Consider the following 24,398-nt stretch of genomic DNA (forward strand, 5'->3'; position numbering starts at 1 on the left):
AACGAACTAATAATATGGTGACATCATTTCTGTGAAGAATAAGAACCCAAGCGTCATCTTCTCTCAGAAGGAACTAAAAGACAAACTACTTGCATATCATGGGAAATTGATCGTGTCACAAAAACAACAAACTTCATAATACCAGTATGCGTTTAGAACAGTGGACTTGGGAAATGATAAGAAAGATATCTGACAAACCAAAATAGAGAGCAAGTGACATTATAAGGTCCTACTTGGAGAATCACAACAGGCAATGCCAGGTTTTATCCATGAACATTAGCTTACAGGTTAGCTGACTAGTTCATCTATAGCCTCAGCCACAAGCAGGATCATTGTCATCTTCCTCGATCCCCTGTGCAGCACCTTGGATCATTTCGTCATCAACTCCTGAAAGTAAGTTTAGAACTTTTGATATTTAGCTTCGGTCATTACCTGCAGATAGAGTCTACAAAAAGGAAATACATATGGATGTACCTTCAATGAAGGACTCAAATTCATCTTCATTTGGTTCCCTTGGTGTGATTCGGGTGACTGATTGATTAATCTCCATCCAGTTTGGCTGCTCAGCTAGGCCGGAGAACAGTGCAGGTCTATCCAGAACCCAGTCATCAACTATGTCTATATGGTCCACTGAGACAGGATCAAATGTTTTCACCTTGCGTTGTTGCCTATGAACATATCAATAAGATCACTCAATACATCCATGCTTTGTTAACAAGCAAAACACATTCTAAAATTAACAACCAATGGCAAGATTCTAAGCAACGAGATGGTTACATTACCTTTGCTGCAGCCGTAGGTTGTATTGAACAAAGGTGAGGTCATGCACTCGCTGACGCTCAAAACTATTCATTCTTTCATCATGAACTTGTTCAAAAGGAATGTGCCCCCGGTCGCATCCTCTAGCACTGCAGGTCTGACTGAGAATACGGACCGCTAGACGTGTTAAATTTGGGCAAGCTCCTCCATATGTATACCACCATTCAGCTACAAGATCAAATAACAATAGTAAAGACAAAACGTTAACTATCACCAAACAAACCTCGCCCTGTGACAACCTCGTTCAAAGGATCTGCAAGTTTAACAAGGTTCCAAATCTTTAAAGGCAGCTAACAAGGTTTATCAGAAAAGTACTACATCTCATTGGATTTGATGTAAAAAAATAACCCCACAAATGTAACTCATGTTTGCATGGCCAAAATGCAAGAATAATAATACTAGTGTGTAAAGTAGTTCTTTTTTAGAAAAGAAATAAACTAGTTCTTAACAAGTTATAAAATACTAACCAGGGGGTAAAGTTCGTCTAGAACGGACAGCCATTTGCCTACGAAAATCTCCAGCTGTCTCATTCCGGTACATGTTGAGCTCTCGCTGGATTTTATCTTGGATTTTCACATCAGAAACCAGCCTTTCTATGCAGTCTAGCATCCCTGAGAAGATTACATTTGATACATCACCTCGAATTCCATCAAAAAATAGTGGATTCAGGAAGAAACCAGCTGAATGAAGTGGCCGTGGTGTTTGGTTGTCCCATCTCCAGTCGATAATATTCCAATAAGCCATGTAGTCATTCTTACTCACTAGCTCTTTCTTGATTGCTGCTTTGGCCTGGTACAATCCAGCATAAATGTAGCCCATAGCAGGCCTCTTGATACTACCGACTAGCTTAAGGAGATGCACAAGTGGTTCGGTGATGTGAACAACGGCAGCACAAGAGGACCAAAATTGCAAATTATTAATAAGATTGGTTACTTCGATCCCTCCTTTGTTTGGCAGCACGAAGTGTATCCACTCATCCGAGTTGACCATGGCTTGCAAAGCTTCCTTCAAACTATACATGTTCTTCAGTGTGACAAAGTTCATGGCAGCGCGAGTATCCACAGGAACTAGCAGATCCTTCCCTTCCAAATACTTCTTCATTAGATTCAACGCAAATGAGCTGTTGTAGACAAACCCCGTGATGGCCTTTGCATTACTTATTATCTCACTGATTGCCCCTACCTTGCTGAAATCTTCAAGCATGCCATCGATGCACTGGAAAGAGCATGGAGACCAGAATAATGTGGGAAATGTTTCGCCTAGCTTTTTCCCTGCAGCTGCATGGACCTCGGAGTTGTTTGTGATTACTTGCATAACCTTTTTCTCGCCAACTTCCTCAACAATACTTTTCAGTAACTCGTACAGTGCATCTGAAGATGCGACAATGCTGGTTGCATCCACCGATTTGAGGAACATAGTACCTTCCGGGCAATATACTGAAAAGTTTATCAAGGTTCTTCCTTTATCAGTGATCCACTCATCAGCCAACACTGAGCAGCCGGTCCTGGTCCATGACCCCTTGAAGAACTCCAACCTAGCCATCACATCATCCAGTGACTTTTTAAGAATGTGACCACGAAAGTCAAGGTATGAGGGCGCCTCAGGCCTCCCTCCTGCCGATGCAATGGCCTCGAGCATGGGCTGGAAGTAGACTGAATTCACTGCTTCCAATGGCACACCGGCATCGTACAAGAACCTCCCAACTGCCACGGAAACCAGCTCCTTGTCCAAACCAGCGTGTCCGAAATGTCCTGATGCTGGCGTAACTGCGTCGACTGCCATCACAACCTGATGAAGTGGATTGGTCTGAGGAGTAGGCGGAACATGCTGCTGCTGAGTCTGGATAGGAAGCGGTGGAGTGGAGGCGTTAGTCATCGTCTTCCTCTTCTTCTTACTGCCGACACTCCCCCTCATGGTCTCCGGAACCGGAGTCCTCTGTTGTTCGAGCGGCACGGGCTCGAAGTCGAGCACCTCGTTGAGCGGGATCATGTGGATGGGGCTCTCGGTCCCCCCGCCGGCGGCGGACGCAGGCTGCGCGTCGGCGTGGGCGAAGCGCCTCATGTCGCCGGGCGGGAGGGCGTTGGCGAGCTTGCGCTGCATCTTCTTGGCGGCGACGGCGTCGAGGCTGCGGAGCATGGTGTCCTGGACGTCGCGGGGCACCTTGGGGCAGCAGCAGGCGTTCCCGGGGCGGCGGGCCAGGTGCTCCTTGAAGCGGTGGATGCCGCCGCCGAGGAAGTGCTTGCCGCAGTAGGCGCACTTGAGGCGCACCCGGCCGTCGGCGCGCACCATGAGGCAGTGCTTCCACGCCGGGTCGTGCTTCTGCGCGCCGATCTGCACCACCTCCTCCTCCCCGGCCACCAACGCCGCGTCTTCCCCATCCTGCGTCTCCATCCGGGCGCGAGCGCGAGCTGCACTGCATCAGCCATCACCGTCGAGCGTCACGAACGGCGGAATTGGATTCGAACGCAGCCTATCGAGCCCTAGTACTGATCCCCAATCGCCCAGTGGCGCGCGCGCGCGAAATGGGCGGGGGCGCGCGCGAGCCGGACGAACCAGGAGAACCCGAGGAGAAGGGTGAAGGGTAGTAGAGTGGGATCGAGAGAGAACTCACCCTGGTTTTTCGGTGGCGAAACGGCCGGGCTCCCCGCAAATCGGCGGCCGCCGGGGCGGGAGGGAAGAAAACCAGCGAGACGGGGGGGATTGGCCGATCGGGGAAGGGGGAGGGGGGGTCCGGTAGGGGTGAGGAGCGGCTCGGCCGGGTGGGTGGTTGACCTGGCCGGTTATGTGTGCGCGAGGGGAAGGGTTGGACACCGGCCCAGCCGGTTCTCGAGCTGGGTGGGGTTGGTTCGGGTCAGGTCGCGTCGGGCTGGGCTGATCGGGGCGAATGTGCCGGACCAGTGGGCCGGCCTGGTTGGTTTGGCCGGAGGAGAATGCAAAGCACTCGGTTGCCCCACCCGTCAGTCTCTCATGAGTGTGAGAGAGGAGAGGAGGCGTCCGGCCCGGCGGCCCGGACTTGCTTTCGTTCCCGACTCCCGAGGCACTGGCTGTCGCTCGAGCCGGGTGTGGTCGCTGCATTCCTCTCCTGCTGGTAGCAAAGATGAACTGAGAACTGTAGCTAGATCGAGAGCTGGGGAACGGGTCGGGCCGGGAGGGGATTCCGGCGGCCTTGCTAGGAGCTGATCTGCCATCAGCAGCATACAGGTAGGGTTCTCGGGTCACGATGCTGTTTCTTTGTGTACATCGAGCTAGGTCTATCTGTCGGGAGAAATAATTAGTTTTCTGGCTTTCTCTCTCTAAGGGGTGTTTAGAAACAGGGACTTTAAAAAAATCCCAGGGACTTTTTAGTATTTAGAAGTATTAAATAAATATTAATTATAAAACTAACTGCAGAATCCTGGGGCTAAACTGAGAGACGAATCTAATGATGTATCTTAATCTATGATTAGCGAATGGTTACTGTAGCATCACTGTAGCAAATTATGAATTAATTAGGCTCATTAGATTCGTCTCGCGAAAAAGCACTCAGCTGTCAAAAAATATTTATAAACAGATTTTATTTAATAATATAAAATAGTAAGATTCCTTTTGATGTGATAGGGACTTTTGGAAAAAGTCCCGGAGCCAAACAGGCCCTAAGACTTGCTCCAACTGTGCCCTCTATATGGCCCCCCACCCCATGTAGGGGGAGCTTTTGGGGGAAATCTGATCCAACGGTTCCCCCCAAAGCTCCCCCTATATACGGGGGGAGTTGAAACTCCCTTCATATACAGAGTGAGTTTCAACTCCTCTTATATCTCTAATCACACCGTTTCTTCATGATATTAATCTCGTTTGAGCCCCGTAACATAATGATAATACGTATTATGATAGTATAAATACTGTATGATTTTTTTAAAATTCAAAAACGATAAATAAATAGTTAGTTAATGAGTGATAGTATATAGAGGGAATAGATATGAGGGGAATGGTTGGAGAGAAGGAGTTATAAAGGGAGGAATCTTTTGGAGGGAGGTAGTAAAATATAGTAAATAGTACGTTTGGGGGGAGTTGGATGGGAGGAATGGTTGGAGATAGCCTAATCTCTCCCCTTTTGGCTGGGAAATGCCAATGGAAAACTGCACGGGAACTTTTGAGATCGCGCCGTGCGCGTGTGATGTGAGATTTCGAAAATATCACCCTGTTCTGCTGCTCTGCTCCAGCATCAGCCAACAGTGTTTTCCTCTCACACGGTCACACCACTCTAGCAGCAGCCTCTAGTCATTCGTCAGTCAGCAATGTTTTTCTCTCACACCAATCCAACAGTAGCCTCCAGCACCATCACAGCGAAAAGGGGCTATGTAGGACTAATCCGGAAAGGGATAAGCCGCGTGCTCGCTTCCTTTCTCGTCCCCAAGTCTTTGGTTCAAGACTTAACTCGCTGGAGTTGTTTTTTTTATAAAGAAAAAAATAAGTGCAGGAGCGCTGCATAATCATTTAAGGAGGAAGAAGTGCAGTTTTACAGATAGCTTAATATTACATAAATAGAAACACTCTCTCTGAACTTGTAGCATTGGAAACTAAGATAGCTCAATCACCACCCACCAGAGAGGTTCCGCACGCTTGCTGGCACAGCTTGATCTCATCTTGAATTAGGCCAAGCACTTGAGTGGCAGCTGTGTCTTGTCAAAAACACGCCTGTTTTGCTCCTTCCAGATATGCCAAGCTGTATACATCAACAAAGCCGCTCCATGCAGTGGCGGAACCAGGATTGAGTCGAACCCCAGGCCAAATTTTAAGTATAGTTGTGACAAAAACTAGACGTCCACAAACTCACAGTTCAAAAAAACTAGACGTCCACAAACTCACAGTTCAAAAGATACATGAAAATATAAACGGAAAGATAGAAAACATACAAAAAACGCCATCGCGAAGTAATATATTTATTCTTCTTCAGCAATTGATCCAAGTCCAGAGGTAGAAGCTACTGCAAAATGAAAAAGATATATTAAATATCTAAAACATATAGCAATGATAATGTAAATCAACAATTCGAATAAGGATTTTGTAAATACCACTCGAATGAGGTAGTTGAATCCTGCGCTTTCGCATATCTTGATAGTGCTTTAATATCTTATCGTTTTCAATGGCAGTAAATATATCTCTCTCAATATAGCACACCATGCGGTGATTTAGCCAATCATCAGCCATCTTATTCCGTAACTCAGTTTTGATGATATTCATAGCTGAAAAGGCCCTTTCTACGGATGCAGTTGCCACCGGCAATATCAAAACCAACTCAATAAGACGATAAACCAAATCTAAATCCCCATCTTTTCCAGTGTCAACCATCAACTCTGCAATCTTACCAAGATCATTACAACTTGACCATTTGGTTTCATTTCTTACTTCATGAATGAATGTCTCAAGTTGCTCTCCCAACAATATCAGATCATATGGTTTAAAGTCGGCATCATATATTGAAGCAAGCTCAACTAACTTACTTATATCAAAGTTGGCAAAAGAATTCCTAGGATCAAGGCATGCAATGCATTTCAACAATTGTGTAGATCTTTCACCAAAGCGATTGTTTAACTCCACAATAAGTTGGTCAAGTACCACATTAAAGATTTCATGATGGAAATGATGTTGGTAAGTTACTAGCTGGCCTCCACGACCCCTCGAACGACCCCTTGCAATAGTTGTATCCAACATATTTGGCATTATGATGTTATGCTTGGCACAAAATCTTTTTGTACCTTCAAATATCTCTTCCCAACCATGCTCTCTAAGGTCTTTCACCTTCTGTAATGTGGCTCCAATCAATGCTACAGCATGAACTATATTTTGGTCCTTCCTTTGCAAGCATTGTGACAAATCATTAGTCTTACCCAGTACTTTTATCATAAGATGCATAATGAGCACAAATTCAAAACTCTCCATTTGTTTTAGCAAACCCGCTGCACAAGTTTTTGTTGTTGATGTTGGGCCATCATCACATATATTCTCTAACACCTCTAACACTGCTTGCCACATGAGTTGAAGACGGCACAAAGTTTTATGATGTGATCCCCAACGAGTATCCCCAGGTCTTGCAAGATTTGTTTGTTGGTTTTTCCCCCTCCCAGAAAAAATTTCATCATTTTCTAACCCTCTCACTAAATTATCATGATGTTCCTGGGCCAATTGGTCATGTCTCTTACAAGATGCATTGACAGTGTTAACAATTAAAGTGGTGTAGTTGAAGAAATCCGTGACAGATGAACAACATTTAGCAACTGAAACAACCACTAACTGTAACTGATGGGCAAAGCAATGTATATAAAAGGCATAGGGATTTTCATCTAGTACCAATCTTTGTAGCCCATTGAATTCACCTCTCATGTTTGATGCCCCATCGTATCCTTGTCCTCGTATGTTATTCATAGATAAACCATGAGCAAGTAGCATAGCATCCAAAGCACCCTTTAGTGCCGCTGATGTTGTGTCCGGAACATGTTGAACACCAAGAAATCTCTCAATCACATGACCTTTATCATTCACATACCTAAGACAACACAAGACCAACAATAATAAATGGTTAGCGCCAAGAAATCTTCACAAAAAAAGAAAGGACTACAAACATAATGGAGCAACTAACCTCAAAACAACAGCCATTTGCTCCTTGATAGATGCATCGCGAGACTCATCAACAAGAATAGAGAACTTTTTATCCCCAATGTCATCCAAAATGACTTTAGTTGTCAGTTTGGCACAAGCTTCACACATATCTTTTTGTATAAATGGTGAAGTCAATAAATTATTTCCAGGAGCATTATCAAGTAAGATTTTGGCACCTTCATCTCTCATTTTCAACCAATCAATCAATTCAAGAAAGTTTCCCTTATTGGAAGAGGTACGAGACTCATCATGTCCACGGAAGGCAAGACCTTGCAATAAAAGGAATCTCACAACAGCCAATATCACAGTGAGCCGACCTAAATATTCCTCCTGTTGTTCTTTGGTTATTTTCTGAATCACATTGTCCATATTTTGCCTTTGGTTTCTAAAATCCTCACAATGCTGTCTAGCGCAATTATGCAGGCTATCAACTTTACCCACATGTTCTCTAAATATTTGTGTTGCATTTTTCCAATTACTAACCCCCTCAGTTGTGAAAGCATCACCACCAAAATTATCACCGCGTCTTGGTTGCTTGAAAAGGTAATAGTAAAAACAGAAAGCTGCATCTTCGTTAACACTGTATTCCAACCAAGAATATTTTTTGAACCATGATTCAAGGAAGCTTCTTTTTCGACCACTCTGTATCTTTTTTGGATATAAATAACCAATTGGTTGACATGGACCCCTTAACAAATATTCTCTTCTGACAATATCTCTAATGTTTATGTCATACTCCTCAATTGGTTTTCGGAGCCCAGGATCAACAACTATTTCTGTAGGATCAAACTCTATTGCTGCATTGGTAGTGGTAGGCAAGGGATCGTTGCTAGGAGGTTGGATCTCCTCAACCAGGGGACTGCCCTCAACAGGAGGTTCAACAGGAGCATCAACACTCATTTCAGTAAGGACATCATTTGGGATATTACTAGCACCGGTTTCTACCTCTTCGGAAAGATTTAGGTTGGTATTTATTTGTGACTGTGTTGGCATAACCGGTGTTACAGCCAGAGAAAAAAAAGATCTAATCGACCTATGCCTCTTCATCCTCAAATCTGAAAAATTGACAGTTTGACTCTATCACTCTAACATCAATACATCATAGTACTCTAATTTGGAGGAGGAGAAACCACCAGGGATGGATCTAGGGACTAGGGAGCATACCTCACTATCAGTCTGCCACAGCCTCGGACGGAGACTCGGAGAGGGAGCAGTGCAGGCTGCAGCCGTGCCGCTCAGGAGGCAGGCAGGGAGAGGGAGGGGCCGCCGGCGGGCAGGGGCCTACGGCCTGCCGGCTGCCGCCTGGCTCCTGCCGCTGCCAGGGAGAGGGAGGGCCGGAGGCGGAGCCGCGGAGGGGCCTGGCCGCCTGCGCCCTGCGCCTGGCGCCTGAGGCCGGACCGGAGGGCCGAGGGTGGCCTTTGCCGTCGGCCGTCGCGCGGCGTCGCCGGTCTGCGCTGGCGGGTGGCGGTTGGGGGCTGGGGGTTGGGGCGGATGCGCGTGGTGGCGTACTGGCGTGCGGGAGAGGCGGCGTCGGGGTTGGGGCGAACTGGCGAAGGGCAGGGGCACACGGTCAGGTAGAAACCTCCTCCTCGATGTTGGGCTGGGCCAGTTCAAAAAAGTTGAAAAAAAAATTTGGGCCGAACCCCGGGCCATAGCCCGGGGTCTAAATCCGCCCCTGGCTCCATGGTACTGGGGTCAGCATCTTGGTCCACCAAGCTTAGCTTCCATGTCTGTCTCGTCTCCTTCGGGCACTAAAACTTGCTCTGCCGTCCATCTGCTCATCAGTTGCCAAACTTCTTTTGAATAACTGCAATGCAGACACAAATGAAGTGCTGCTTCAGGTTCTTGGTCACACAGGGGGCAAGTCTGATTGCAATACCAATGTTTTGCCGCCATTTTATCTGCTGTCAGAATTTTGCTTTGCACCAACAGCCAAGCAAAAAGATTTATTTTTCCTTCTGCATGAGGCATGAGCGTTCCAAATACTTCTTCCCTCAAAGGTGCTGTAGTTCCATGCAGTTGAACCAGATATGCCCATTTCGACGTGTAAGCTGCATTATCTCTCCACTTCCATCTTATCTGGTCTTCCTGGTTTGTGAACTGCTTGTCCTGCACTAGGACCCACAGCTGCACGAATGCTACCATTTCATCGACCGTATTCATCCTCCATAGCCCCCTGGTCCAATTATGGTCCACCAGAATGATGTGCCAATATCTGCAGGGAAACTGTCTTTGAGGGATGGAGATGAATCCTTTCTTTTTTGGCATGCGCTCCACTCCTCTCTTCTCCTCTGCTCGCATTTGAGAGACCTTACACCTATCAGGATTCAGGAAGGTAGGGGACTTCAGTTCATTTCTTTTTGTTTTGTTTTGAGGAGTAGTTTGCACCTATTAAAATGATTATGTGGTCTGAACTGCTGGTACATGGCACTAAACCATTGTTAGACCGATATAGTGATGGCCGGTTTAATGAGTTAAGGCCTTAAGGGATAGGTTTACACTAATTAAAACACGAGAAATGGAAGTCACACTTTTGCAATACTTAAGGGATGAAAAATACACCTTTTGCTTTATGAAATATTTAAGGGCTCTATTGTAACTAGGATCTTCGTGCTACGAGTCCCAACAGTTGTCATTACAATTTGGGTGTATTCTATGTTAGAGTGTGCCTTGTGGTAGATATGTTGGGTCTTGGGCCTAACAAAATTTAGTTGCTTTATCGATTGTGTTGATTTGAGCATTTTTCCGGTTACAATGATTGAATTCCCAAACCCCTCTTTCGTTTTAAGAAGGATGCAAGACTTGAACCAGGGGTGGCTGATGAGACCGTGCTCCGCTGTTGGCTCCGCGAGAGTAGGAAGATGATGAAACGGTAGATATGTTGTTTTCTCTAGATCTTAAGGAGAGTTCTGCGATGTTTGTGGAGTAGTTGTTCAACTAATCGATTGATGTGTATTGGATGAAGAAATGGTTGAAATGTCTTTAGTAGTGCTGGTGGCATGGCTTCAATTTGTGATGGTTCAGGCATATGCTAAGATCTTTTTACGATTTACCTAAGGTAGGGAAGATCAGGTACTGTGTTACCGTGGTTGTATAAAGGTATGGTGATGCAGGATATTGGAGGAGGAGGTCCTTTCGGAATCGAAGCATGCTGCAACAGCATAGGGTTGTGCGTGAGAGGAATGATACGAAATTATGACGCTTAATGGAATTACAGAAAATTTTACAAGAAATAGCACAAAACAGCTAATAAAAAGGGGGAAGTAAAGAAACACAGGGCAAGCGAATTAAACTATGAAAAGCACCCTCTTTTTTAGATGACGCAATACAATTGTAGAGTTTGAGACTATGTTTAACCATGATAGTTGAGCAATGATTTGTGTTGCCATCCTGCCAGCTGATGTGTTCTCTCTTGCAGCCTGCAGGTATGCCAGCAATACAGAATAGATCTGTAGTATGTCATGGGCAAGGAATGTTTTGCAAGGGACCTGAGGGGGTAAAAGTGAACCCGAATTGCCCATTCCAGGCCAAAGGGCAGGTCCTGCCCCAGCTCAAGACGTTCCAAGAAATGCGGCGCTGGATACTAGACACCTTCCGGCTGGATGAAGCGACGCACGACATCACCTTGCGGTACATCGTGCCCGTGCTCAGGTCTTCGTCAACACGCCTGCGCTACGATATGCTGGTCGACATTTTAGGGGACGATGAGTGGCGGAGGTTTGTGGACATAACCAAGCACCTTGGTGGATCGTTCGTGCTCTACGCCGAGCGGCGCGCCAAGCAGCAGGTGGTGCCGGGGCCCGTTCCTGGCGGCGCGATGGCTGGCAGCAACGGAGCATCGGCTGCTTTGCACACGGCCGGGGCGGATGGGCGTGGCAGGAGAGGGGTCAGCTGGCCAGTTTGCAAGCACGGCAAGCCGTGCACCATCGAGACTGACTGGGGCCCTCGCAGCGCGGGGCAACGGTTCTATCGCTGCCGTCTCTTCGCGGTACGAAAACGCCTGTGTTCATGGTGGTGTAAACGCATCGTCAGATCAAATGACATTCCCTATTAATTTTGGTCGTTTCCCCCAGGATGCAGAGAAGGACTGTGGATTCACGCAATGGCTGGACGACGAGTTCCCTGCGCAGGCGACCAAGCACATCAGCAGCCTCCTGGGCAGTGTGGGGTTGCCTGGAGAAGCAGGTCGAGAATCTCCAGGAGGAGCTCGACGAGCTCCGTCGCCGGTATGTGACTGACGTGCAGCCACTGCGCTCCTCGCGGCAGCCATGATCGTCCAGGTCTGCAGATTGGCTAGGGACAACTGACCATGCACGCATGTAATGTTCTCTCAATAACCGATGCCAAAGAATAGTCTTGGCTAGTTTCGACCGTGTTGTCAGTACCCGTTCCTCTTGGTTATGTTCGCGATGTGCTGATGTAGCCGCGCCGTTCGCTGTTGCTTTGGAAGAGCTGGTCTCCCTGGACATTCTGAACCGTGGCTGTAAACTATATGTGCCATGTTTCTTGCATTTTTAGAGGCGTTTGTGATTAGCTGACCCGGCCAATTTGTTGTTTTGCAAAGACACTGAACATATCAATTCGGCCCTAATTTGTTTGGGTTTTGCAAAGACACTGAACATATCAATTCGGCCCTAATTTGTTTGGGCCGCACGGCAGTGACTTAAATCCGGTCTGGCTTGTATGGAGAACCTGGCAAACATTCACGGGCCGGCCCGGACAATCTCGCCCCCGATTCCCAAGGGACCCAATTAATTCACGCGCTCGTACCCGCGACAAGGTGTCTGGCTAGGCTAGCTCATGTTTATTTTATGTTATATATTTTTGTTTAGATTCACGATTCAAAATTATAAAAAATTTATAAATCGTCTGCATGGTATATTAAATGTAATAAAAAAATCACATTACACAAATGGACTGTAAATCGCGAGACGAATCTAATGAATCTAATTAGATCGTGATTAGACACTAAATCACTACAATAAAGCTATAGTAAACATGTGTTAATGATGGATTAATTAGACTCATTAGATTCGTCTCGTAGGTTACAAACGAGTTCTGTAATTAGTTTTATAATTAGTCTATATTTAATAGTTTAAATGTGAAAAAAAATCCTTTTAAAATTCCAAAACGGGGAAATTAAACACACCCTATACCGCGTTGAACGTTTCGATGCTAATTTCAATTACAAAGTATAAAACTAACTCCACAAATTTTGAGCTTATTCACAAGATAAATTTATGAAATCTAATTAATTTATAAAATATATTTACTATAGTATCACATGGGCTAATTATAAAATAATTAGATTTAATAAATTCATCTCGCGAATCAAATTAGAGGTTAAAAATTTATTTGATTAATTAATATTTAATACTTTTAATTAACATCCAAAATATGACAGGAAGCGGTGATGGTAGAGCAAATCGAAAGAGGTGCACGTCCCATAGATGCATAGTAGACTTTTAATTAGTCTGGCAGTTGTCTATAGCCAGGGCCAGGCACACACCGCATTTCCCTGTGAGAAGGATGAACCAGACTGACCTGGAGAGACAGGCCGCGGCGCCGGCGGGCGGTGGGCCGGTGGCGGACGAGATTCCGGCCTAACCAACCCAGGAGCAGATCTATCGTCAGCTGATCAGCAACCACAAGGTAAAGCTTACCAGTGCTGCTTCTTTACTACAGAGCTGTATATGTTTTTTTTGGGGGGGGGGGGGGGGGGGGCAGGGTTAACCGAACCGTCGGTAACCGGTCCGGTTCGGTCCGGACCGGTTCCGGTTCGGTCTGGTATGAAACCGTTCAAAATTCAAAATTTAAATTTGAATTCAAAAAAATGAAAAATTTTCAAAAAATATTTCAAGGTGCAAAGAATCTAATGGTGTCAAATTTTCTCAAAAAATCGTTCATTTAGTATGGTTTGCGGAATTTATAAGTTAAATAAAAAAAACGTGCATACGAAAGTATACAAATACAATGTAAAAGTAGTATAAAAAAGAGTTGGAGGGTTCATTTAGACTAAAATATGTCATACAAATATTTATTTTAGTATACTTTGTGGGCATTTGAATTTAAACCAAAAAGAAAAAAATTTGAATTTGACCGGTTACTAGTCAAACCGGCCGGTATACCGACCAAACCGACCGGTATACCGGTAGGAACCGGTTGAACGTGGGCGTTTGAATTCAAATTTGCATTCCACCGGTTCCGACCGGTAACCGGCCAAACCGGACCGGTATACCGGAACCGGAGGCCGGCGGTTACCGGTCACCGGTCGGGATTCAAAACCCTGGGGGGGTGAATGCCAGTGGAAGACAAGAAGCTTTTGTGGATGCGCATTGAGTTTTGGAAATATGGAGGACAAAATCACTCGCTCGCTTGCATTTTTACCCTCCGGACTTTATTTGAACCAAATGTAGTTTTTTTTAGCATCTGAACCAATTGTAGTTGAGTCCGCACCTTTGCTTTGTTTTGTGAACCTCCGATATGCTCCCCCTGCTACTACATCATCAGCAGGGGAAGGGACTTTAGGAATGGTTTTTTTTATATATTAAAGAAAAGATAGATAAGAGATGTCGAATTTAAGTCATGGGTTGGGGCGAGATTTAGTTGACGGTAGGTTAGCAGTTAGCTACAGCACATAATTTATGGTTAGATGTATTGTTGCTCAACCACAATTTTTGGGTAATAACTATGATGGATTTAATCTATAAACTTTTAGATGTGTGTTTTTTTGCAGTATATTGGATTGGCCACAATGGGTGCAGATTCTTAGTTAAGTTCAGATATGTGATTTAAGAAATTTTGGGTTAGATCTAGCTTAAGTAGCAGTTGTGCCGATGCCAAATGTAGTCCCAATTCCAACAACTAGACATTTAAATTAAGATGTACACACCTGAGGGATCTTAATTTTGACTCATATCCCAAAATCTAGTTCTTTACAGAGACAATGAAGTCCGATTTGATCCGCCAAGGTTTTGATTTGAGTGGTTTTCCGGTTACCATGCAAGATTGAGAGCTCTACCCAGGTGCAATGGCCGAACCAGGGGGGTGCCAGCAGGGGCCTTGGCCCCCTAGCTCCAGTAAATTTTTTAGCTCCCTCTGCGTAGTAACAATTCCACAGTGCATACATGCAGTCCAAGGTGAAAAAACACATAAGTTCAAAGAGAAAGATAGCTAGCTGCCCCAGTAGATACCAAAGCCTTTAGAATCACTTATTAATTTTTTTCAATTTGCATGAGATTGACGAGCTAAAGGAGCAATTAATTGCACTGGAAACACAAGAAGATCGATTTATATTAAGGAATTGAGTGTTAAATGGCTATAACTTATCTGCATGTGGTATCCATCACTTGTAGGATGCCTACACGTGGACGACCAACCCCGTGCTACGGGTGCATTAGCACAGCTATTTATTGATTATTCTCTCATGTGAAATTTTCATCTCTATAGGTTTTACTCCCATTATAAGTATTATCTAAATCCTTAGTAAAGGGTCAAAATGAGGGTTTCTTCCAAATCCGATTCACCAATGAAACCAAAGAATTTGGCTTCACTTTGCTTCTAGTTCATATTCGTCTCAGTTTGTAAAATGATTTTCACCCTTCAGTGCTTCGATTTGCGTAAAAGATATGAAGGCAGAGTTAGTACCTCCCAAACGGTTCTAAATGTGTAAGTAACAAAAAATTTAGCTTGCATACAATTAGCTTTATGTAGGTTCTTTTGATAGTATATATTGTGAGACACCGATCGCGTTTGTCCGGCCCCCCTCATGACAGTTTCCTGGTTCTGCCACTGCCCAGATGGAGCAAGGACTTGGGAGTCTTATAAAGGCTTGACACGCTATTTTTCTTTGGACCCTGAGAAGAGTTTTTCTGCCATTGGGCATTGATCATGGAATCGTTTTGCTAAACTGTTGCTGTGGGAGTTAGTATGTCTGTGTCAGATGAAACTGTTGGTTGTGGTTAAATTTTTGCAGTGGTGGAGACAGCGTGGGTCTGATTTTGCTTTGGGCATTGCAAAACAAGGCCCACTTTGCCTACACCATAACATTCTGAACTGGTGATTCTGAAGGGGAACGCTACAAAATAATGGTAATTGTAGTGGAAATGCAGAGATTTTGACAAGAATTCTCACAGAAGGCTGGAAAAATAAAGGGCTATCATATCACAAGAACCTCTGTGTGTGTGTGTGTCTATATATATATATATATATATATATATATATATATATATATATATATATATATATATATATATATATATATATATATATATATATATATATATATATATATATATATATATATATTAAGGAGTATGAATACTGTGACTGTGATTGAACCATGGTGTGATCGTGCCTGATGTGTTCTCTGCATGCAGAACCTGCAGATATGTCAACAATACCGGATAAATCTGTGGTATACCACGGAGAAGGAATGTTTTCCAAGGAACATCACGGGGGTGTAGAAGTGAGCAAGAACTGCCCTTTCCAGGTCAAAGGGCCAGTAGGGCCCAAGTACATGACGTTCCAAATGATGCGGCACTGGATAATGGATGCCTTTAAGGTAGATAAAGCCACTCACGACATCACCCTGCGGTACATGGTGTGCGTGAAAAATACTCAGTTACCACGCCGGCATTACTACATGCTGGTCGATATACCTGGGATCTATGCATGGGCAACATTTGTGGATATGACATCGCGCTTTGGTGGATCATTTGTGCTCTACGCCCAGTGGCATGCTAAAGCCACAGCACCTGATCCTGTTTCTGATGGAGCCATCACTGGCAACAGCGGAGCAGCGACGGGGCCTGCTACAGCAGCAATGGTGGCCGCACCCAAAGATCCCGCTGTGATGCATGGACACGATGTGAGCTGGCCACTGTGCAAGCACGGCAAGCCGTGCAGCATTGAGACTTCATGGGGTAATCTTGATCCGGGCCGACGGTTCTATCGCTGCCGTCTCTCCCCGGTAACATTTCCCTGCCCTTTTTTTATTTTCTGAGAAATGCTTGTGGATGTCATGTTAATTTATTACTCTCGTGAAGATCTAGAACTAGTAGGGTTGCATGTATTGGCAAATGACCTGAATTCCGTTTTCCAGGCAGGCAAAGATTGCGGGTTCACGCAGTGGCTGGATGACGAGTTCCCTGAGAAGGCGACCAAGCACATCAACAGCCTCCTGAGCAGTGTGGAGTGCCTGGAGCAGGAGGTCGAAAACCTCCAGGAGGAGATCGACGAGTTCCATCACCGGTACGTGATCAGCAGCAACTGTGCTCCTTGCGACACCCAAGGCAGCAGGCCTCGCCCGCGCCAGGTCCGTAGATTGGTCAAAAGAACACGCTAGCTTTTGTGAGTTGTGTCATCAGTTGCATGCTGCAGGCTCCCAGAACTCAATAGAGTACCGTAGGCTAGTTTCGTCTTGCCATGGTGTGTGTTTCGTGTTCAGTTGTCGTCAGCAGTTGTTCAGTGTATCGCGTTGCATGATCCGTAGCGTAGCTGCATCGATGAGTAGATTGGTTTGACCTGCTGGCTGCGGTTTCACTCGTTATTGTTCTAGATGAGTTTGTTTGTCTGAACAATCTGAATCGTGTGTATGTGATGCCATTGTTAATTGCATATCTGGTATTTGATCTGGCCCCAAAGGGTTTGGCTACATGTATGACACTAACATAGAACAATTCTGAATAAAGAGAGTAGCCCAGGCTAGCCTGGTCTGTGCTGCAGGTTCCCAGAACTCAATAGAGTAGCCCAGGCAAGCTTCGTATCTTTAGAACTACTCTATGCTAGTGTCATGGACAGCAATGCAGAAACGCGATATGAATATGAAGATTTGGTCCACCCCCGAAGGGTTTGGCTACTTGCATTGTCGCTTGTTTATACTCCATTTGATAGGAACATCTTTGTGTTATTTTCTCTTTTTTTTTCCTTTTTCTTTTTTGGTTTCAGAAGAGGCTTACAATGAATCCCATTAATGAACTCGAATTGTTAACAGTTCAGAACAGAAAAAATACATTCAATCTAATCTGCAATATAGACAGAGATACTAGCATACATCATATTCGATTTAATTTGCATTCATTAGATGCAGTAGGAAGAACAAATATGCATTGCATGAGAATGAGATGAGACCACCCTGAGTCTCAGAAAAGCCAGGACCGCGGTTCATGTGATCATGTCTAAGCAAAATTGTGTTTCACTTGAAAAACGGATAGCAGATAATGAACAATAGGTGGTCATGGCAGTGCACAACCTTTTGTTTTCTACTCCAACATACAAAATTCATAACCTTTTTACCCAAAAGTTTCGAAGAAACTCAAATATCTTATCATTGTGCTTTCCGAAAAATGCTGCGGCTCTAGATATCAGAAACATTCATGGAAGCTGAATGTATGAGCTCATGAGCTATCAACTAGATTACAATCACTAATTAGTATCACCAACCGTTACATACAAGAAACAACTTTGTATGAACATGAAGTCAGTAGCACGTAGCGACATCAACTACAGCTTTAGTTGCCACATCAATGGTTTAGCCGAGTCCAAGTTCCTTCTTCAGCTTCTCAAGAGCGGCCTCTATTTCAGAAACACCATCATCAAAACTATTTGTTGATGTCTTTTCGTCCTTAGCATTTTTTGCTTTCCCTCCAAACTGCGTGTATGGATCGTTTCCCGTGTTGTTGCTAGGGCTGGAGTCATCAATCTTCAGTTCATTTTCCAGAAATTCTACGAATTCCTCACCAATTGCCTGATTGACAAGAATGCAATAGTGGGTTTACATGATGACATCTCCACAACCACAAGCTATAATCAGTAGCTGTTTCTCAACAGTAACAGTTACAATAATGAATGGTTAAATAAAGAGCTTACAGCCAATTCTTCCCAAAGGCTTTTAGGTTTCTGATCTGAATTTAACCCAGCTTCCCAGTTCTGAAATTCTGTTTGCAGATCTTTAAGGAATTCCGCTGCAAAAGGCGTTGTGGTCTCAAATTTCCAATGTAGGGGAAATCATTTTGTTGAACTACACTAGAAAGCCTTACATCTCCACATATCAACCACTATGGTCTCAAATTTGCAGTAGAATATTCCAGCGACATTTGACATATTTTGCTCAGATTAATGGTCAACCATTTAACCTAACCATATTTTCTGGCTCGCACAAAATTTCCAAGGACGGACGCTGTTGATGAAAGCAGAAGAGGGGAGAGAACTCAGTACCAAATCCATAGAATGGCTCTTCTGCAGCAGTTGATTTGCTCTCCCTGGAGCTGGAAAACCAAGACGAATCCGAACTGGTGCTCGCGTATTTGGATCGGCTCTCTGAGTTCATCAGAGTGTTGTAAGCATGCTTGATCCGCAGAAACTTTTCCTGAGCGTTGGGCTGCATTGACGCCATCCGCGAAGCCAGCGGTGAGCAGAGTCACAACTACGTTACCAGAAATCGCATGGAAGATCAGACGTAATGCGAAGGGATAAGAGCGCGAGCAACCAGCAGCGGTCGGGTCGCCACTCGCCACACGCACCTCCTTATTGACGTCCGGATGGTACTTGAGCGCGAGGCGCCGGTACGCGCACGGCGCACTTGATCTCGTTGGGCGCCGCCGAAGGCGACACGCCGAGCACCTCGTACGGGGACTCCCTCCGCCCGCCGCCGCCGGCCCCAGCGCGCGCCCTCACGCTGGCCCGCCGCCAGCGAGGCGCGGGGCTGCGACAGGAGAGGCGCACGGAGGGGCCCGAGCTTGAAGAGATGGCAGCCAGGCGAACGAGGGGAGGCGCCGGCGGAGCAAGACGGCAGCGGGAGGCGGCGAGTGGTAGAGGCGGAGGCGGGGAGGCGCCCTGTAGCTGCAGCGCCATGGCGCAGCCGGGGGACCGGAGATAGCTTGATTTGGGTTTGCCTTTTGAATGGCTTGCGACGAGCCTTCTACTGGACTGGAGCAGGCATGATTACCAGCCGTCCAGATCATGCGCCACAGAGGCCCGGTGGCAATCGGACGGCTATCCTTAAATAGCAAAGCGTGAGAACAGACGCTAGTTCGCGTCGTGGAGCCACAACATTTGCCGTCGAATTATGATAATCAGTCATGGGTGGGCTACGGTTCTAGTGACCTCTTCACAGTCCATCAAAGCCCTTAAATTTTTTTTAACTCAAAATTGTATAAAATTAGAGTCCGACTCTTTTAAGACCCGGTTCTTAGATTTTCTAGTTCAAAATTTTGGATGCTTTACCATCCCTAGTGATGAGAAAGCATCGGAATTAAAATTCTTCGGGCAAAGGGAATTCATAAGTAGTAGCATTAACTTAATAGCATCACAGAGTACAAGTATATTAACCTCTCCACAAAGCAAACTCCGAAACAAAATGCCGAGCACATCATCAGAATACGACCACAGGAGTTTGCACACCCACGAAGTTGAGGACTTCCATCAGGTCTGCTGCTATTTCAACCTTCCACAAACGTGACCAAGTCTAAGAATTGGTGTTGGAAGACGGCCCAGGGCCAAGCAGCAACTGCGGCGCATCCTTCTTCTCACTGCCGGAATCAGAATCATTTTTCGGAGCAGGTCTTGCAGCTGCCCATGCGCGAAGTGGCGGCTCAAACATCTTCCCTGCGACGTCTGGTGGGGGTTGTTGGGGTGCGTCCTCTCCAGGAAGCACCACGAGGCCCTTCTCCCTGAGTGACGAGGGCTCATCGTAGCATTCCTTCCAGAGCGAGTCCACCAGCTGCCGCTCCTCACGGGCAGCATGGAGATCGTCGGCATCCATTAAGCTGATGCCTTCAATGCGGCTCTTGAGGATGTCTTTCAGCTTGTCTTGGTCGGGTAGAGCATTACCAGATGTCTTGTCCTGCGCCAACTCAAGGAGACCGCTTAATGCAGCTTCACGCACTAAGGAATCATCACTGGATGCGAGGTGCATCATCAGCTTCGGAAAACCAAGATCTGTTGCTACGCTCCTATCCGCCTTGTTGTTTTGCAGCAGGAATTGTATGAGATGAAGAGCTTTCCTGCAAGGGCATGGCAGAACTATGTCATCAATATTGCAGTTGAGTAATAATTCCACAAGCAGCGAATATTTCAGCCAATACCAATGACAAATTGATCCAATTTCAGCAAAAGAGATAAAATGGCTCTAAAACAACACTCAGAATTAGGGACCATCTTCTACACCAAGCTCTCATGATGGCACACTACCATCAGAAGAAAATTTCAATACAACATGAGCACAAGTATCTCAATATGGTAATATGATTCTGTTAGTATGCAGCTGCCTGTTCATAGGGCGCCTATGTATTCTAGTAATATATTTGTAGTAGAGTGCCCTGTCAGATCACTATGTATTCTAGTAATATATTTGTAGTGGAGTGCCCAGATAACTCCATTTACCCAAATCTTATTGTCTCTAAGACACTGTTTAAGAATATACCACACAATCAACCACATTCAGCGTGTTCGGTTTGCTGGGCTGATCGCAGCTGGGGCTGGGGCTGGCGCTGGACTGGCTGCAAAGCATGCGGCTGCGGCTGGGCCCCAGCAGCTCCAGCCCAGCCGAACAGCGCCATTGTCAGTAATTTCTACAAAATGCTGGCTCTCCTAGTTATGATTGACATACCTCTGAAGTCTGGCATCATCAGAACCAAGAGCATCCTTCAATCCAGCATAGCCATTTCCCAGGCGAAATGCAGATATTCCAGGCTGGTTATGACGAATCAGAGCTGCAAAACACAAATATATAGAGTACATGTTAGCATGAGCAGGAGAGGATACTGTGTGCAATTAACTGCACAATCCTGGCAAAGGATTATACTGATACAGAATTATACTTACAGGATATGGCTCCTAAAGCTTTCGTTCGTGCATTTGTACTTGGATCTGATTTGAAGTTTGTCAGGAGGGGCTCCAGTCCATTGGATTCCATGACAAGTTGCTGACTCTTGGGATTGTTCTGCACAATTGTACTCACAACTTCTGCTGCCTTTGCTCGGATGCCAGCATGGGAATTTTTCAAGTAACCAAGTAGAGGATCCAATCCACCAATAGAATGTAGATCTGTTTGGATAATTTGTGTATGTGTTAAAAGTGATCCAGAATGATAAGCAGAAAAGGCAAACAAGGAAGACATTGATTTCAGCTATGAATCTTACCATTTGCCATGTCAATGGATTCCACATGCTCTTGTAGCTCATCCAACATATCTGAAATATAGCAATAAATTGTTATTCCAATAATAATCTACCTGTATCAGCTACCAATTGCTGAACATATAAACATAAAGGTAAATAATTCACAACATTAGATTGGCCCTCTTGTCCGTAGTCTGTACAACGAAAGAATTGACTCAGGAAATATGGGCACGCTCCAAACAATACCTTCGATGTTCTCTGGGGTCACACCCTGAGACTCCAAGACATCTTCTGGAGTTTTCATCACCTGAGTGATCTCCTTCATCCTCTGGACAACATCTATTGTGTTCGCTTGCATGGCCTCCATGAACCATTTTCTGTCTTCCTCGCTGCAGAACGGAACCAATAAAAGTATGAACAACACGAACATTGAATCCCATGTTGTTGTTTTTTTCTCTGGTGACATGCATTAACACCCGATCAAACATTTCATTATTACAGTAGTACAAGTCATGATTCACACTTCTCTTAGACTAAGTACGGAAATTTTGACAGCAGAAATTAAAGCTACTAGCCACACGAATCAGGACAAGAAAATAAGTCAGGTGTCTCTTATTTGAGTTTAAACACATAGCCTGATAGTAAAAACTGTAAACTGAGCATATGTTTGAACACTAAGGATCTGTTGCAACAGAACAAATACAACGGGACGGAGCGAGCAATAGTGCAGAGTAAGACAATCAAAATCTATGCATATGAACACTAAGCATTCGTTAGGGTTTTGGCACAGGACGAGGACAAGCGCAAAAAGGAGGAAGAAGCATAGGATCTGGAGACGCGAGGAGCAGACCTGAGAGCGCGCGGCTGGTTGGTGCCGTCGCCGTGGGCGAGACTCCACTTGAGCAGGCCGTTCCAGTCGGGGCCCCCGTCCTTCGCCATCTCCGTTCTGCTGCTGCTGAGCACGATGGGGCGAGAAGAACGGCAAAAGGCGATGGCTTCAAGCGAGATCGGTAGGGTTCTCTCTGCAAGCTGGCTCTTGCTCTGCTTTTATGGGGTGGCGAAGTGGCGGTGGTGGAGAACCGGGGGCTCCCCGTCGTCAGTCGTGGCGTCGGGTAGATGCGGCGGCGGCAGATTCCGTAGTACTCCCGAACCTGCGGTGCGCGGACTGCGGACGCGGCCGGTCGTCGCCTCCGCTCGACTCCTCCTGAACGTTCTTGGGCCGCCTAACTACGCTTGCGAATTTGGTTACCGGCGGCCCATTGGTTGGTGTATGGGCTTCTCTCAACAAAAGCAAAGCTTTGGCCCATTTAACTATCTACTTTTCATTGGGCCGTCAACGTTGCACGCCTTACATGGGCCCGTATCCTTTTTGGTCCATTCGGACCGATTCTTCTCGAGCCTGACACAAATGCACGCCGTACTAGTTTTGAGCTGTAGCAGCAAACCAGTCGCTCCTCGAACGTTCGTAAAACAAAAACAAGGTGCATGGCAAGAGAGGCGCATTTCAAAATGGTCGCAGAAATAATAACGCACCCCTGGAATGCAATAACACACCACAAATTTGTGCAGTTTTCAGTGCTACTAACAAAGATGCAACCAGCAGCAAAATTCATCAGCTTCTCGGTGAGGAAGATCAGTGTCGTGGTGTGGCAAACCACAGCCGGGTGGCGGAATACACCCGCTTAAGCCCAGAGGGTGAGTACTCGGGGGTTAGCTAGCGACTAGTTCGATCTTGCTCAAGAACGCGATGAACACAGCAGGTTTAGAGATGTTCGGGCCGCCGGAGCGTAATACCCTACATCCACTATGTGCTGTATTACTCAAGACCGAAGAATTGACGCTGAGTACAGCGTGTCTGTGTGTATGCCCTTGAGAGCTTGTGGTGTACAGCGAGCGCTACCCTTTTATATCTCAAGGGAGGCGCGTACATGGTCGTTGGGTCCCCGACAGGTGGGCCCAACGATGTAATACAAAATAACGTATTGTTCACACATTATGGCGCTGCAGGGGAAGGAGATCATACTCCTGAATTTCCTTGCCTGCTCCTGGAACCCCCCGTTCAGCATATCCAAGCGTTGTCTTGTCGGAGCGGCGCCAAGCGTAGCTAGCGGCGTCGCCTGCCACGTAGCTGAACGGGCCGCGTAGCCTGCGGCGTAGGCGGCATAATGGAAAAGTGTCGTGCCGTCGTATCCAATTAATGCGGCAGACGGGCTCTGCGTGGGTGCGGCGCAGGCGGCTACACTGTATACCTTGGTAATACGCGGTCCACAGTGAGGCCTGACAAATGCTGCCCCGCGTGCCGCGGCGGCAGAGCACGCCTCTACCACCCGCATTGAATGCGGTGGGTCGGCGAGTCTTCCAGCGGAAGACTCGCGCTCGAGCCTGCGCCCGCGCCTGCGGAACACGTGGCGGCTCTGAACCCGCCCGGTGGTATGTTGGTTTTACCGCGTGGGAGGTCCGGATGGACGTGGGAGGTCCCAGACCCCAATGGGGGTCCGCGGCCTCGGCTGTCAGCTCAGAGCTTCCCTTCCTCAGGGACACGTGGTGTCTCCGGACCCATCCCCAAGCGGGGAGCGGGTCCGAGGCCGTTGGCCCGGTGAGATAAGGACCTGACCCGTGGGGCCCGGCTGCTCCGCCCTTTACCGCGTGGTTACGGATAACTACGCGGGTCTTGCCTGACTGCAGTAGAAGTGGGTATCCCTGCTACAAGGTACTGACAGTGGCCCCCGGGCCCATATCGGGGGAGGTACGAACCCACAGGTGGGGTCACTACTGCGATTTGGCCCTGCATAACTTGAAGCCCCTTGTCGCAGAGGTCTTGAC

At 46.3% G+C, this 24,398-nt stretch overlaps 5 protein-coding genes and 1 pseudogene across 8 annotated transcripts; 2 read left to right on the forward strand and 4 right to left on the reverse strand.

The window, feature by feature from the left end:
- Window positions 1-74: 74 nt before the first annotated feature.
- LOC120688380 lies at window positions 75-3,577 on the reverse strand. 3 transcript variants are annotated; one of them, XM_039970683.1, is made up of 5 exons: window positions 3,431-3,573; window positions 1,287-3,232; window positions 783-987; window positions 475-668; window positions 75-387 (listed from the first exon to the last, which is right to left on the reverse strand). In XM_039970683.1, exons 2-5 carry the CDS (start codon window positions 3,208-3,210, stop codon window positions 314-316), a joined length of 2,397 nt encoding a protein of 798 aa, XP_039826617.1. In that variant the 5' UTR covers window positions 3,211-3,232; window positions 3,431-3,573; the 3' UTR covers window positions 75-313. The 3 variants fall into 3 exon arrangements, with proteins under 3 accessions (XP_039826617.1, XP_039826618.1, XP_039826619.1); XM_039970684.1 differs by having other exon boundaries at window positions 1,287-3,227; window positions 3,431-3,548; XM_039970685.1 differs by lacking the exons at window positions 75-387; window positions 475-668 and having other exon boundaries at window positions 928-1,072; window positions 3,431-3,577.
- Window positions 3,578-3,891: 314 nt separating this feature from the next.
- On the forward strand, window positions 3,892-11,993 carry LOC120687203. The gene is made up of 3 exons (XM_039969195.1): window positions 3,892-4,020; window positions 10,874-11,443; window positions 11,529-11,993. The coding sequence occupies exons 2-3, from the start codon at window positions 10,883-10,885 to the stop codon at window positions 11,691-11,693; spliced, it is 726 nt and encodes a 241-aa protein (XP_039825129.1). The 5' UTR covers window positions 3,892-4,020; window positions 10,874-10,882; the 3' UTR covers window positions 11,694-11,993.
- LOC120687202 (zinc finger MYM-type protein 1-like) lies at window positions 5,304-7,786 on the reverse strand. The gene is made up of 3 exons (XM_039969194.1): window positions 7,436-7,786; window positions 5,871-7,342; window positions 5,304-5,782 (listed from the first exon to the last, which is right to left on the reverse strand). The coding sequence occupies exons 1-3, from the start codon at window positions 7,642-7,644 to the stop codon at window positions 5,739-5,741; spliced, it is 1,725 nt and encodes a 574-aa protein (XP_039825128.1). The 5' UTR covers window positions 7,645-7,786; the 3' UTR covers window positions 5,304-5,738.
- Window positions 11,994-12,944: 951 nt separating the features above from the next.
- On the forward strand, window positions 12,945-17,099 carry LOC120693527. Of its 2 annotated transcripts, none has more exons than XM_039976978.1 (3): window positions 12,945-13,107; window positions 15,834-16,426; window positions 16,559-17,099. In XM_039976978.1, exons 2-3 carry the CDS (start codon window positions 15,845-15,847, stop codon window positions 16,799-16,801), a joined length of 825 nt encoding a protein of 274 aa, XP_039832912.1. In that variant the 5' UTR covers window positions 12,945-13,107; window positions 15,834-15,844; the 3' UTR covers window positions 16,802-17,099. The 2 variants fall into 2 exon arrangements, with proteins under 2 accessions (XP_039832912.1, XP_039832913.1); XM_039976979.1 differs by lacking the exon at window positions 12,945-13,107 and adding an exon at window positions 13,766-15,545.
- A 582-nt stretch (window positions 17,100-17,681) lies between these two features.
- LOC120690276 lies at window positions 17,682-19,362 on the reverse strand (annotated as a pseudogene).
- Window positions 19,363-19,708: 346 nt separating this feature from the next.
- On the reverse strand, window positions 19,709-22,761 carry LOC120690275 (hsp70 nucleotide exchange factor fes1-like). Its single transcript, XM_039972867.1, has 6 exons — window positions 22,426-22,761; window positions 21,822-21,964; window positions 21,597-21,647; window positions 21,280-21,501; window positions 21,065-21,167; window positions 19,709-20,459 (listed from the first exon to the last, which is right to left on the reverse strand). Exons 1-6 carry the CDS (start codon window positions 22,512-22,514, stop codon window positions 19,922-19,924), a joined length of 1,146 nt encoding a protein of 381 aa, XP_039828801.1. The 5' UTR covers window positions 22,515-22,761; the 3' UTR covers window positions 19,709-19,921.
- Window positions 22,762-24,398: the final 1,637 nt, after the last annotated feature.

Source organism: Panicum virgatum, chromosome 9N (assembly GCF_016808335.1).
Source record: "Panicum virgatum strain AP13 chromosome 9N, P.virgatum_v5, whole genome shotgun sequence".
NCBI classification, from domain to species: Eukaryota; Viridiplantae; Streptophyta; class Magnoliopsida; order Poales; family Poaceae; genus Panicum; species Panicum virgatum.